Source organism: Barbus barbus (genome assembly GCF_936440315.1).
Source record: "Barbus barbus genome assembly, chromosome: 34".
NCBI classification, from domain to species: Eukaryota; Metazoa; Chordata; class Actinopteri; order Cypriniformes; family Cyprinidae; genus Barbus; species Barbus barbus.
The window spans coordinates 27,825,751-27,841,912 of NC_136762.1; the positions used below are offsets into that span (position 1 = coordinate 27,825,751).

Below are 16,162 nucleotides of genomic sequence, written 5' to 3' on the forward strand. Positions count from 1 at the left end.
GAGGATAGACAACAGCTCGCGCTTGGAACAGTTTGGGTTGTCTAAGAGGGCGGAGGCGACCAGGATCGTTCTATCGATTTTCTCTTTGGGCAGGGAAGCCTGGAATTTTTTCGAGTCTAGTTTGATGCCTAAAAATTCGATGGAAGTGGTTGGGCCCCGTGGTTTTGTCCTGGGCGAGCGGAATCCCGAGTTTGGAAAAGACTTCCTGGACTGTTGAGAGGTGTGCGGCTGGGATGGAGCCGGGAGGCGAGATGAACAAAAAATCGTCTAAAAGGTGGATGAGGTATGGGATTTCGTAATTGTTGGAGAGGATCCAGCAGATAGCCTCTGACAGCGTGTCAATTTTTTTTTTTTTTGACGTCCTGAAAAGCCTGCGCGGCCTGTGGAGGCAGACTCAAGCTAGTGTGTGCTGTGGGAGCTGGAGACCACTGAAAAGGAAAAGGATTTGGAGTAACGGGAGAAAAGGACTGAGATGTGAGGGCATGTGTTGCCAGCATGAGCAACTTTGTGCTCGTTTCAGCTTCTGCAGCTGTAGGCCGTGGAGGCTTGTGATATTCGGAGAAAAATAGCTGGAGAGCCTGTGCAGCCTGCGCAGCTAGCGGAGGCGGACTCAAGCTAGCGTGTGCTGTGGGAGCTGGAGAAAAAGAAAGAGGGGTTAGATGTAGCAGGAGAAAATATGGCGGCTTTTAACAACTTTTAAAAAGTTTTAAAATGATGAAAGTACGTTTTTCCTCTTAACCACATGAGAAGAAGAAAGTATTGGAGCAGCTGGCCAGGCAGGCCGTACATCGGTTGGTAGAGACTTGAAGAGAGGTGCCTAGTCGTATGCACGACACATGCAAGGTGGGTTGCATTGTTCAATAATGGCATGAATGGTTCTTTATGATACACCTTAGCTGTTAGTTTGCACCTGTAATTGTTCATTTAGGCACAATGATTTCCTTAGAATTAAGTTCAGACAATCTTTTACACCTTATCCGTCTATCGGAGTAATGTGCAATTTAAAATGCATGTAAAGTGCTGGTGAAAATTAATACAGAAAATGAATCATTTCCTTACGTGATCTGCGCAGTTGCGTCATGGTTACTGAAATGACATCACGTCCATAATGTTATCACATTGTTTGACGATTTTTTAGCAACAAAAGACTTGCCTTCACACAAAAGTTTGTTTGCAACGTGGCCTGCGCCGCTACCGGAGGCAGCCTCGCGCTGACTGCTACGAGAGCTGGAGGTCCGGCTACGTACGGCGCCGCGGCCGGAAGAACTGCGGAGAAAAGAAGAGCCGAGTGAGGTTTTGCTCGTTTGAGGCCTGCCACTGCGACCCAATGTTCTAGGAGAGCCGGGTCTTGTACGGGACGATGATGGTGGAGAGTGAGGCAAGATCGTGGCTTTGCTCGATCTTTTGGCCGCCTTTGCGCCTGGAGTGGATTTAGGAGTGAGGTTGGCTGATTTGCAGTGTAACGAACGGATCGCACGTATCCGCTTTGTTTGCCCTCTGCGAGAATGATTCGTCAGAATAAATCAGCGTTTGCTTCGGGCTTAAATACAGACTCCGATCGGAGGATATATTGGAATGGCCAAATGAGACGAGGATGTCGGTTGAGGCGAGGTTAAACCTCGGCATTGTTGAGAGCGTGTGGCTGGTCTAGCAGAGCACCTGCTGCGATGAAGCCTGGTGCTCGGCGATGGTGACTGACGGAAGGGGAGTGAGCCTAGAGCTTGCAGATTGCGATGTGATACGAAAATCTCCGGTCCAGGTTTTTCATTCTCCAGAAAAAGATGCGTCTGTGATATGATAGCAAAGGAGCAAAACCGAATGCTGAAAACTGTAGAGAGAATGAAGGTAAGATGGCTTGGTCTATTTATAGAAGTTCTCTCTCGGCTGATGGGATAGACTGAGTGATTGCTGATGGTGAATTGGCCGTGTTAATTATCCGCGCGTGCTCCTCCCGAAATTTGTTAATAAAACATCACATATGCAGACAAGATTTAAAACAACAAAGACGTCATCTGACATTATTAAAAGATAATTATTAAAGCTTGTGTAATGCCTCATGGGGAATACGTGAGAAAATAATCACTCTCTCATTAATGAAGGCAGACAATGACATGCCTGACATGCCTCACAGTTAGTGCATTACAGAGCTGTTGAGTTCAGACACACATCATCATCATCATCATCATCATCATCACCAGTCAACATGGCTTGTCTCTGTGTGCAGAGATCAGGATTAAAAGATCAGATCTGGACCACCTTTCATCTGTATTAACTGTCGACCTTTGCTTTGTTTAACATAATGCTGAAGATGGCATAAAGAGCTTGAGTGAGGACACAGCTGTATTTGACCCCACACTCTTAAATGGCTCCAGAAAGAAGGTTTTCACACTAAGAAAAAATGCTTCTTTCTCTCTCCCCGCCAGCATTTTTGAAAAAAGTTGCCAGCCACCATCGGCATTTTTGCTGATTTTCACTAACATTTCATGGCCCCCAGAATATTTTGTATGAATATCTGAACACGCAATGCATCAAAATAAAGATCAGACTCCTTTTGTTTAGTTTTTATCAACACTTGAACCAAGTTTCATTTAAAAAAAAATATACATTTTGAGCAAAAAGTTGAGAAAATCCAATTTTTATCAAATACTGGATCATATTCAGTAATATTATCAAAGCAAAGATGCAGTAGATGGCTTCCATCAGTGCTCTCAAAGCTTGCACAGGCCTTTACCTCTTCCTGGATTTACAGTTTACTCTGTAACATTAGGCAGTTTTCATCAAAGACGGTTCACTCCTATTCTTATGAATGGGAGAAACTGCAACGTGCAATATGGCGGGATAGTCCCACCTTCTAAATGAAAGAGCCAATCATTGTCACTGCAGCGGCTGTTAGAAGCTCCGGTTCCCATAGAAACCTGAGGCTGGAGCAGCCGATGCGCATGTGCAGTCATAAGAGCATTGGAGCTAAGCATGCGCATTAGCTGGTCTAGCCTGAAAAATAAGCTTTTTAAACGCTATTTGAGCATAAGAAACAACATTCATGGGGCAGTTCATGTCAGATTTTGTTGCAGATTTGAAATATGTAATTTAATCACGAGTTCAGCAAGCAGTTTTTGAGATTTCAGGATTCCCCCATTCATTTAGATAGGACTGGGTCTTGTTTGAGCTGTCTGGAGGTGTTACAAATATAGCAGTCGAGTGAACGGACTTTCCTTGGTTTACATTTATATGCGGTTAATGTTGATGATCGCATAATTTTTCGTATGCATATGCTTAAATATGAGATTGCTCGTTTTTGCATCTTCCTGGTCTGTGTTTTTGATCGGGACATTCCAGATTCATTCAGGAGTTGCGTAATAGCGCCCCTGATTGTGTATTAGCAAGAACGCAGAAACCCAGAAAATTCTGTTTTTGGCAGGGAAAGAGTTAAGAACTGTTCACTGAGAGATTGTTTGGGGAACCAAAACTGGTTCGTTGGCATCGCTGTGAAACCCCCCTTTTGGAGCCTTTATTTTTAAGCGTGCAGTGTGAATGTGAAAGGCATCTGGAAGTCTTTCTTTGAGTTTTCTCTGCCTGTCTGACCTGATTGGATCGGCCGGGATCCTGCCCCACACCCTCACAGCGACTGTGTGAAAGGCCCCAGTGAGACGGGTGAAGGCAGATCTCAAGCCCGTGCTCTTCTCCTGACACCTTTATCTCAGGTGTTGGGACAAAGATCTGGTCTGGCGTGACCTCAGTCCTCACTGGCTGTCTGCGAGGACGTCTGCCAGAGTCTCCACACTAATCACAGCGGTCCGGTGCAGTCACACCTCTGGATCACCTGCTGGAAAGAAGTACACTTTAGAATACTTTAAAAACAACACTATTACAGAAATAATATTTAAAAGAATATACATAGGTGAGCTCAAAAGGTAATGTTTTCAGACACTTGATTGCATGCTAATTGCGATTAAATTAAAATGCATTATAGTTTAAGTTTATATTAAATGCAAGTAGATGACTTTAAAGTGATTTTTGACCCAATTAAGCAGGGCTTCAGTACATCTTTATACGTAATTTCATAATTCTATATTTTTTTTGTTTGCTTGTTTTTTTTAAATATGGTATTTTTGAATGTGCTGATTTATAATGATACATTTATAATGAACTAAAATATATTTTAATGTAATTTCTATTGAAACTTGTTTGTCATGTATTCAAATGTATTTGTAATTAGATATTTGTAATGATGACATTGCAATTTAGTGCAATTAAAATATTTTAACTTGTAATATGAAATAACACACTACAGTTAAAAATGTAAGCAAGTTAAAAATGTTTGTTAGTATCAAAACAAGTGGACATTTTAAGATTACTTAAAATCTATTTGAAAGTATTTTTTTTATTTGATAGTATGACAGTGTGCTTTTCAAAAGTGTGTTAAGAAAGTCATGAAAGTGCCTCACTTTAAGTCACTTAAAGGTGCACTAAGCGATTTTTGCCAAACTGTTGATATTTGAAAGCACCAAATCAAACACGTCCATAGCCCAATAGGACCTCGCCCATATTTTGAAATCTCCGCCCCACACGTACGTAGGCAACCATGGCATCGACGATCGCAGAAATAAGCGAAGAAGACACACACGCATATTCAATCAAAAGCCAACACGGATAAGTTGTGTGAAACAAAGCCAAATCAACGTTACTCATCTATCAAGAGGAAACAACCCAACCTCGGCGTCCACTTCCAGGCCCCCCCGCTCCTTGAGTTCTCTCCACGGCTGGAAAGCTGCTCCCATATTTATGAGGGTCCCACCTCTTGCCTGATCATAACCCTTCTTTTTAATGTTTTGTTTCTCTGATATTTTCCTCTTTTTTTATCTGTCATCTCCCTCTATCTGTAGTCGATCTGCTAATATCAGTGCACTCAAATTGAGTACTCTCTTCTCTCTATCATAAGAAACGCCCCTTTACTGCTGATTGGCTACAAGTGTGTTTCGGGACTCGGTCCGACAAATATTTGTCAAATATTGCTAAGTGCACCTTTAAGTGGCTCATGTTTATCAAGCAGTAAAAATGGCCCTTCCTGCACCTGAGACTGAAACAAGCACTGGTGGGACAGCTTCATTGTCCTGCTCCACTTCACAGACCATGAGTGGAAATTAACTTTTTACTGTCATGACACAACAGTCATGACACTCACGATTCAACAACAACCGCTTGCTCTGTGCGTCATACGCCATTACGCTCTCATTAAGTCTTTGCACAAATGCAGAACTTTCTAGTTTTAGTTCTCAATCTGATCAAATGTTTGTATTGTCCTGTTGAACAGATTGGAAAATAAACCAGCCCTTAAAATTTCAATCAGACTTGGCCAATTCATTCTGACTGGTGTGCTTACTTGTGACTTTTTTTTATTTTTTACATTTGGACTGGTTCTACTAGTCCAATTAAACATAGCTACTATTTGAAGTCCACTCCAGTTTTAAACAAATTATACTCAATCTGTTATACTTAATCATTCTGGCTTAGATTAAAACTCAGTTAACAATACAATCCATTGCACGAAGTTAGAAATAAGGTTAGGGTAAGGAGATAGAAAATACAGCATCATGAGGCTGGAACAAATACAAAGAGCAAAACAACACAAAACATTCTTCATCACTATCTTCTCCTTGTTTTCCAAAAATACATGTACATCTAAAAAAATAATAATATAAGAAAATCAATTAATTAATAATTAATATCGTGAAAAAGGTAATTTTTTCTTGTAACTTATTTCACAATAATGGAGAAGACTGCTGACTTGGCAATGATCCAGAAGATGAACATTGAAGTCCTCCACAAAGAGGGTAAGTCACAGAGGGTCATTACTGAAAGCTGTGGCTGTTTACAGAGTGCTGTATCAAAGTATATTAAATGCAAAGCTGACTGGAAGGAAGAATGTGGGTAGGAAAAGGTGCACAAGCAACAGGGATGACCGCAAGCTTGAGAATACTGTCAAGCAAAGCTGATTCAAACACTTGTGAGAGCTTCACAAGGAGTGGACTGAAGCTGGAGTCAGTGCATCAAGAGTCTCCACGCTCAGACGTCTTCAGGAAAAGAGCTACCAAGCCACTTCTGAACCAGAGACAACGTCAGAAGCATCTTACCTGGGCTGTGGAGAAAAAGACCTGGACTGTTGCTCAGTGGTCCAAAGTCCTCTTTTCAGATGAAAGTCAATTTTGCATTTCATTTGGAAATCAAGGTCCCAGAGTCTGGAGGAAGAGTGGAGAGGCACAGAATCAATGCTGCTTGAAGTCCAGTGTGAAGTTTCCACAGTCAGAGATGATTTGGGCTGCCATGTCATCTGCTGGTGTTGGTCCACTGTGTTTTCTGAAGTCCACAGTCAACGCAGCCATCTACCAGGAAATTTTAGAACACTTCATGCTTCCTTCTGCTGACTAGCTTTATGGAGATGCTGATTTCATTTTCCAGCAGGACTTGGCACCTGCCCACACTGCCAAAGGTTGTCTTTGTGGAGGGCATCAAAAATTGACGCCCTCCACAAAGAGGGTAAGTCACAAAGGGTCATTACTGAAAGGTGTGGCTGTTTACAGAGTGCTGTATCAAAGTATATTAAATGCAAATCTGACTGGAAGGAAGAATTTGGATTTTGTCAAGAGGAAGATGAGAGACACCAGACCCAACAATGCAACGCTATCAAAGCAACCTGGGCTTCCATTACATCTGAGCAGTGCCACAGGCTGATTGCCTCCATGCCACGACACATTGATGCAGTAATTCATGCAAAAGGAGGCCCAACCAAGTATTGAGTGCATAGAAATGAACATACTTTTCAGAAGCCTGACATTTCTGTTTAGAATATCCTTTTTTTATTGATCTTATGTAATATTCTTATTTTCTGAGACACTGAATTTGGGGTTTTCATTATCTGTAAGCCATAATCATCTAAATGTATAGAAATAAAGGCTTGAAATATTTCACTCTATGTGTAATGAATCTATATAATATATGGGTTTCACTTTCTGAAATGAGTGACAAAAAATATTGACCTTTTTCATTATATTATTTTTTTATGAGATGTACTTGTATATGTAAATGTTTTTAAAGCTAGATGCATTCACTGGAAAAAAAAGCTTGGAGTTTAACTGATGTGAAAAATGTTGTGCACAGAGTCAGGTCTGGGTAGATGAACAGCAGTCTCTCTCTTTCTCTCACACACACACACACTGTGTAGCAATATTCCCTCTCTGCTCCTACTGACAGTCTCACAGAATCATCCAGCAAACATTTCTCCTCCGGCGCTATCATACACACAGCTGTGAGGGGTGATGCTGTAGCAGTCAACCGATATATTGACAAGGCCGATATATCAGCTGATATTTGGCATTTTTTAAATTATAGGCATCAGTCAAGAATTTGCAAGATTCTGTGTACTGCTTTTGGTCCAATAAGTAATTTCTCTGTCTTATGCATCTTTATACACCAAATTTACATCTAAAAACATCTTTAACACAGATGAAGTTTCATCTGATCTTGTTGAAATGTAAAGTTGAGTATCATCAGCATAACAATATTAACTAATCCTGTGTTTCCTATTAATATTACCAAGGGGCAACATGTCTATTGAAAATAGCTGAGGGACTAAGACAGATCCTTGTGGCACTCCATACTTCACACACACACACACACTGTGCATCCCATCAGGTCACTGCAGTGTCTCAGATTCAGATCTCTCAGGACAGCTGTTTGAGTCTGACTCTTTGTTTTAATGGTTTGTTGCTCTGCTGCTTCACTGTGATGTTGTTTCAGAGTTACTGGACTGTTAGCGTGTCTGGCTGTGGCCTCAGCAGGTTTAGTGGATAATATTGGCAGAATGCAGGACCTCTGCTGTGTGTCTGCTAAACGCTCAAATACTGTTGGAGTGAAGCGAAGCAGGCCACTGTTCTGCAAAGTTTAGCTCCAAGCCTAATTAAACACATCTGAAGCAGCTAATCAAGCTCTTACTAGGCATAGTAGAAACTTTCAGGCAGGTGTGTTGAGGCAAGTTGGAGCTAAACTCTGCAGGACATCGGCCCTCCAGGACTGAGTTTGGACACTCCTGATGTATATAAACATGAAGCACACACAGGGAATCTTGTGTTGTGCGTGCATTTGGGCATTATGATTTCAGTGATGCAGGAAATGTATAATCCAGACTTGAAAATGGAATTCACTGTATAATGCAGAATATCACAGAATTTGACAAAATTTTAATAAATCAAAAGTAGAACTGTAATGTAATGATGTAACGGTATGAAAATTTCTTATCACGATTACAGTGACCAAAGTTATCCCGGTTATCAGTATTATCACATTATTGTTAAAATGTGCTGGAAATGTTCAAAAAGTACCTACACATAAACTGTTTAACCAAGTTTTATATTTAAAATCAACAAACAACAAATAAAATGAAAATTTTATTTGCATAAACACTAAAACAATAACATTACCAATTATGTAAAAGGGTTAAGTCAAAAATGATAATTGATTAATAAATGATGTATGATGATATATGTATTTTATCTGGTCCATAAATAACTCTAGATAGCTTATCTGAATGGTTTAAATGTGTAGAATCCACACAAGCTTGTTTTTCATCAACCGGTCATAAATTACAGCAGAGCATGTAAATCCGGTCAGTGTTTAGTCCAGACAGAAACTGCACACAGACTGAATGTGAACAGAGTCTCTGTAAATCCCCTCTCTGACAGCAGGTGGCGCTGATGAAGCAGCAGAATTACAGATACTGTACTACTGTATTACTGGTTTCACACAAAACGAAACTACTATGCATGCTGTGCTGTTACTTAAAACTGTGCTTTTTGCTGGATAGTATTTATTTATCCTGAGTTGTTCAAATCATGGCAATCGAATATGGTTTTAATGATTATTAATATATGAAATGGTAATACTAACTGTGGGGAATTTTATTGATTTATCATCAAACCGGTAATCGTCACATCCCTATTGTAATGTATAATAAGTCTTATAGGAAAATGACAGATGTGAGATTCTCACAGATATGTTTATGGATCATATCAAGGTGAAGGCTTGGCTAATGAATATTAATTCTTAGCAGCGTTGATAAATATTCATTAGCTCAGTCTTTGCTGTACAGTGATATCACTCCAAATCTGTTCTGATCAGAGGCTGAACGATCAGAAGAGCAGATTTAGTGGAATGTGCGTCTCTGTTATCGGTAATGTTGGCTGGTTAGGGATGATTGAGCATCTGTCATCATGTGTTTACTGATGTTTGTTCTGCGCTGCTCTTGGCTGTTGTTAACAGCATTTATTAAACGAGTTAAGCCAGCTGCTGGTGTTTATGTGCTGCGAGCCGCAGGAAACAAACGCCGTCCTGATGGAACGTTGCAACCCTTCAACAAACACAAACCTGACGTTAATCTGATTCCATTCTGTTATTCTCTTAAGTACTGTGTTGGAAAACAAGTTTTAATCAAATTCTACATCACTGAGATGTTAAACATGATTTTACTGTACAGTATGTTGCTCAATTTAACAGTCCAACATGAACACTATAAAGACTACAACAGTTTCGGTGAGAGATGGAGACTCGTGACTCTGTTGACTCTGTACTGTTTGTCACTTATATACTAGAGGAGAAATTCATTACTCAAGTGACTGTGTGTACACAGGGCTATATTAGATAGGGCTGTCAAGCAATTACATTTTGTAATCTAATTAATTACATGATATGTACATTTATTAATATAATTAATCACACATTTGAATGGGCTGAGAAAAGATAATTAGAACTCTTTTTTCTGTTAAATGAGAAAATCCTTAAATAGACATTATAGAAAGAAGCTTTAGAAATGAATATTTTGCTTTAACATAGTATTTAATGCACATACAATTTTAAGGCTTAAATGTGGCAATAATATTGATTGATGAATATTGAAATATGAAATGTTTTTAAAAAATTAAATACTGTACCACTCTCAATATGAAACTAAAAGCTCCAGTAAGTGGTAGTAAGTCACTGTTTTAATGAGTGAATTATCTAATCATTCATTCAACTGATTCATTCAAACTGCTAACTCATTCAGAAATGAAGCAAGCGACTGTCAGTGAATTATAACTTGATTCATTCAAAACCATGTATTCATTCAGTAACGAATCACCGCTGTGTGTTGATCAGAGATGCTCAACTGTTGTGGTTTTGATTGGAATTATTTTCATTTGTGAAATTGAACTAAACTAATTGTGTCTAAAATTAAATAAAATATTAACTTATTGTTTACTGAACTGTATAAAAACATTAATGTCACATTTGCAGTGCTGTAGATATTGGGGAAACAGCACTCTTGCTGATGTGATATTACTAAACTGTATTATATGATATAAATAAAAGAGGGTGATTTTTTTGCCCTCATATGTTAAATATTAGTCTCATATAACTGCATTAATAGACTCCATCATGCAGTCAGTCAGTCGTCCTGCTGCATGATCATCAGACACTGCAGTAGATGACAGACAGGTCTGGACAGGGTGCTGCATTAAATGCATTAATCATTTCAATGCATTATTTTTTCCATAATTTCTATTTTCTTCAGAACATCAACACTGAATGTAAATCAGAGGGTAAAATCTAGTTTGTACTGCTGTTGTTCATCATCTCTTTGACCCTCCTATCTCTCTCTCTCTTTTTCTCTGTATGTGTAGCTGACTGGTGTCCAGTTTAATACCGTACAGCCAGAGGATCTCTCTCTCTCAATCACACACACACACACACACACACACACACACACCTGTCTTCATCTCTCTCTCACTCACCTTCAGACTCTGTGCTACTTTAGAAAGGGTCACCATCACACCTACAGTGAGCTCTACACACACACACACACATAAATCGCTTGTGTAGTTTCCTCTCTAATCAATGCAGTCTGCTTGGATTTGCAAAAGCCAAAATGAATATAGATTTGCTGTCCACTTGCGCACTAAATTATGCAAAGCATAGTGTATTATTTCCTGGTTCTTTGGTTGTTTGTGTGAGCGAGGACACATCGGCTCATATCACATTCTTCGCACTCACTGTGACAACTGAATCTCACTCTGATCCGAACCCGATATCCGCTCCGTTCTCTGAAATGTAATGCAACTCTATTAATACACACATGCACATACACACACAAATGTGAAGCTTTCGACACAACACAGTCAACACAGTTGATTTGAGTCAATGGTTGGTAAAATAACAGCTGAAATGGTCTTCAATATATATTTCATGACTTCACATGTCATTTTTAATTAAGCAGGAAGGCAAAATGGTTGTTTTGATAATATTGGGCCTTTTTTAAATGTATTATTACTATTATTATTATTGTTGTATTTTTAATCCTGCTTAAAGGACCTGCAAATAGTAGGTTTGATAAGTATTTACAGGTAAGTGTGTTGGCTTTTATAATTAAAAATTAATTTATTTGGCTGCATTTATTGATTAAAAAAACACTACAAACATTAATATTGTGAAATATTATTAGAGTTTAAAATAGTTGTTTTCTATGTGAATATATGTTAAAATGTAACAGAATTTTCAGCATCATTACTGCAGTCTTCAGTGTCACATGATCTTCAGAAATCATAATAATATACTGATTTACTGCTCAACAAACATTTCTGATTATTATCAATGTTGAAAACAGTTGTGCTGCACAATATTTTTGTATATTTGATGATTTTTCATCATACATTTTATTTTTTCAGGATTTGCAGATGAATAGAACGTTCAAAAGAACAGCATTTATTTGAAATATAAATCTACTGTGACATTATAAATGTCTTTATTGCCACTTTTGATCAGTTTGTGTCCTTGCTGCTGACTAAATACATTTATTTAGTTAGTGTACTGTAGATTTGTGTGAGTTTTGGTGCTAATGTTGTGTGTGGTATTTCAGCACAAAATCGTGCATTTTATTCACTAACCATCTGAAATCTTGTTTAATGGTGCTAGCAGGCTAACACTCTGAAACAGCGCTGCGCCATTAGCAATAATAAAGTCGCTGGCATTTTTTTCAACACAACACGTCTCATTTATTTTAGGCTCATTACAGATCGTGCCTTATTCACAGAACTCAGCACTATTAGCCTGCTGCTATTAATGGTGTGCTATTACTGTCAGGCGGTAAACAGAATCTTATGTAAAATAGATGTTTGTATACAGCAGTAATTTACCAAATAGCACGTCATGAGCGTGAGATGAAGTCTAGAGCACATTCAACATTTGACTGAGGCCATCAGGTCTGAATGATGCTCTAGGCTCAGTAAAGTATGGAAGATTGTGGTAAACCGCAGTCCTGAGAGCTGGAGAGTTGTGTCACGCAAACAGTTTTCAGTTGTGACCTAATGGATAGAGAGTTGGGCTTGTAACCTGAAGGTTGTGGGTCCGAGTAGGGATTGTAGGTGGGGGGAGTGAATGTCCAGCGCTCTCTCCACCCTCAATACCACGACTGAGGTGCCCTTGAGCAAGGCACCGAACCCACAACTGCTCCCCGGGCGCCACAGCATAAATGCCCACTGCTCCGGGTGTGTGTTCACTACTGAGTGTACACTTGGATGGGTTAAATGCAGAGCACAAATTCTGAGTATGGGTCACCATTCCCTTTCCTTTCCCCTTTCATTTGTGCTCTTAACTGATTTGCGAAATTCCTTCATTACATCAGGTGGCAGAACAATGCAGAATGCAGTTTATCTGAGCTGTAGGCTGTCACGTGGAGTCTGTTTTGAGGTCATTTTCCTGCCTGTTTCAGTTTCTCGTTTCTTCATGTAGTTAGTTAGTTCTCACACATGTTCCAGTATCTTTAACGTGCTTCTGTCTCCGTTTTATCACAAAAAAAAAACCTGTTACATAGACAGGTTCAGAAATGAACTTGATTATCTGAGGCATTTGGCATTTTCACCATTGTAAGGGCAAATTTTATAATTACTTTATTAAATATATCTTTTTTTTTTCAAATATTATGTCAAATTTAATCCATCACTATACTATACACTATTACAAATAAAATGATCTTCAGCAAAAGCCATCTTTACAATGCAAAGGTGGAACAGTATTTATCTAACATGCATTTATGTTTATTTGCACAGACTGTTTAATGCTACTCATGTACATGCATTTACGCAAAAATTACATAATATAGCCTTAAATTTGTAATATCATGACAAAATCTTTATTATTGCTCTTAATATTGTAATATGACAATATTAATATTACATCATGACAGCCGTAACAGTTCTAGTGTAATTGTGCTGGGGCAGTTTTGTTCATTATTCCTGACCTTGGCTTTGGAAATGGAGGACACTTGCACTGATTTTATTGTTTTTGCACTTTTTCTCCTGTCTGTGTCTCTCAGGAGCTCCAGACATCCCAGAGGATACAGTGTTTGAACGACGGAGGATACAAACTGCAAAAGTGAGTATTGTGTGTGAACATGAAACAAGAAGAAGCTGGCAAGACAGTGGAGTTTCTGTTATGAATGAACATTATTTTAATCTTAGTACAGATGTGAGGGCTCCCTCTAGTGTGCAGCTCAAGTGTTACAAACTTAACAGATTTTCTTTGTTAACCATTTATTTGCCTCAAAGAGAGATTTCCACCATTTCACATATCACAAACATGTTCTCTAACAGTTTATCCCAGTCGTTTAATTCCTGTCTAGTTGGGTTTCAAACCTGTCTTTGTAGAGAGAAGCTGTGAATTAATAGTTCGGTGTCAAACACACAAAACTGTAGTGATAGGAGAAAAACACCTTTTTGAAGCTTTCAATCAACTGAACCAATTGCTTCACAAAATAATGAACTGTTTCGAAGCACTCAAAACACCAGGCACTGGTGATGCCTGCTGGTCAAAACTGTGTACATGCAACCACAACATGCAGAAAAATAGCTTTTGCAAACCCATTGCAAATGTTTTATTGAAACTATAATATATTACATTCAATTAACATCATCAAATACCATTAAATATGACATGTCTATATATTATGTGTTCTTTTATTCATTTGCAGGGCTTGTTTTGCTTGATTTATGGAGGGCTTTTCTACACAAGCCATTAAGAGACTATTATCCACTATTCTTCCTTTTAATTACATAAATGTGTCATTACAATGTCTACAAATTGAGAAAACTGATCTGAGATCAGGTAAAAACCATATATAATGAACAGTGTTGGGAGTAAGGCGTTACAAAAGTAATGCATTACAGTAACGTATTACGTTTTGCTGTAACGCAGTAGTGTAAGGCATTACTAATCAATTTTCAGTAATATTTTACTCTGTACATGTTCAGTAACGCTTGCATTACAACACACTTTTAGCCCCCAATTTTATTTAATTTTTTTATTTAATTTAAAGTCGGGCTCCAACTTTTTTATGTCCCTAGGGCCGGGCTTTGGGCCAATATTTACGTCATAGTTCAGACGCGGGCTGGTCCTCGGGCCTGTTTTAGGCTTCTCCTTATCTTTATATTTTAGACATCCATCAATTATTGATGAAAAAATTGCGGCGCTGGTGGAAATAACATGAGTCCGTGCTGCCGTGACTGTCAAGAGCGACTCAACGGTGTTTAGTGTCCCGCAGCAGCAGCGAGCCGTCAGCACAGATGAACGCTCCTGTTCAAGATAAAAGAACGACGTTTTGTTGATATTGTGAGTGCAATAAAAAAAAAAATAGACCCTTTACAGTTCTGAATGATGTATTACTCTTATGAGCAAAAATTACGGTGTAAGTTGTTTCCATTGAAAAAAAATTGCAATTGATTGTGCTGGTGCCTCCATGTCCTGCGTTTTAGCTTCCACTCTCCACACAAACTACTGGATGCAGCGCACATATATCTAGGTTTAACGTTTAAACATTGTTATATGCTTGACCTGTTTTAGTAGATCTATACATTTTATTTTAGGCAAGTCATGATGATTTGAGAAGGCTACATTGATCAGACATAGGCTATGATCAGCCTGCCGGTCTGCCGCTGGCCGCCTGGTCGTTACTTTAAGAAAGAAAAAACTTATTTAATGAACAAAAAATGCTCCAAACGTTTTTTCTAAATGAACTTAATAAAAAGCCGGAACGAAATATAAACACTTTGCCATTAGGGCAGGGCTCTAGTACATTTTGTCATTTTAGTATGTTAAGTTCTACTTCTGTAGATATTTTGGTGAAAGTAACTCAAAGGGAACCATTAGGGAAGTCGTGACCTAATGGTTAGAGAGTCGGACTCGTAATGGAAAGGTTGCGGGTTCGAGTCCCCGGCCGGCAGGGATTGTAGGTGGGGGGAGGGAATGTCCAGCGCTCTCTCCACCCTCAATACCACGACTGAGGTGCCCTTGAGCAAGGCACTGAACCCCCAACTGCTCCCCGGGCGCTGCAGCATGGCTGCCCACTGCTCCGGGTGTGTGTGTGTGTGTGTGTGTGTGTGTGTGTGTGTGTGTGTGTGTGTGTGTGTGTGTGTGTGCATTTGTTCACTACTCACTGCTGTGTGTGTGCACTTGGATGGGTTAAACGCAGAGCACCAATTTCGAGTATGGGTCACCATACTTGACAATACGTCACGACTTTTTTTTTTTTTTTTTTTTTTAAAGTAATACAGGAGTCATGTAACGCATTACAATTCTGAGATAGTGATATTGGAAGGTAAGGATCGTAAGGAATTACTTTTAAATAACAGTAACAAGTAATCTGTAATGTATTTCAGTTTAGAAGTAACTTGCACAACACTGATAATGAAGACATAATGAAGCTTTGTTTGCTGAAATTGAATGATTTTGGCAGTTTGATACACACTCCAAACCACTGGCTCAAAACACATGGATTGCATGAAGCAGTGCTTCGAAAAACCCATCACTACAACACAGACAAAAGAATAATTTCACTTTAGTAGCATTATCACTAATTCATAGCAGTAATCAGGATGCTAATCTAGTGTGCATAGAGGTGAAGAAACAGATCTGGCTCACTGTCTGTAATGGATGGAGCTGGAGATAGGATAGTGCTGTCTTCGGTTGGATTAAATCAACATGCTCCTCCTGAGCTCCATTTAAAGTCAATAAATTGTGTAACCTATATATATATATATGTGTGTGTGACCCTGGAGCACAAAAGCAGTCATCAGTAGCACAGGTA

The 16,162-nt window shown here is 39.0% G+C and overlaps 1 protein-coding gene across 1 annotated transcript in view; it reads left to right on the top strand.

Annotated features, from left to right (window-relative positions):
- Window positions 1-16,162, top strand: part of LOC306853992 (schwannomin-interacting protein 1) — a gene marked incomplete at its 3' end in the record, with an annotated part of 268,241 nt that overhangs the window by 75,347 nt on the left and 176,732 nt on the right. The window contains exon 3 of the mRNA XM_079391751.1: window positions 13,397-13,455. Coding sequence (XP_079247877.1) covers window positions 13,397-13,455 — 59 coding nt within the window. The remainder of the gene's footprint in view (window positions 1-13,396; window positions 13,456-16,162) is intronic.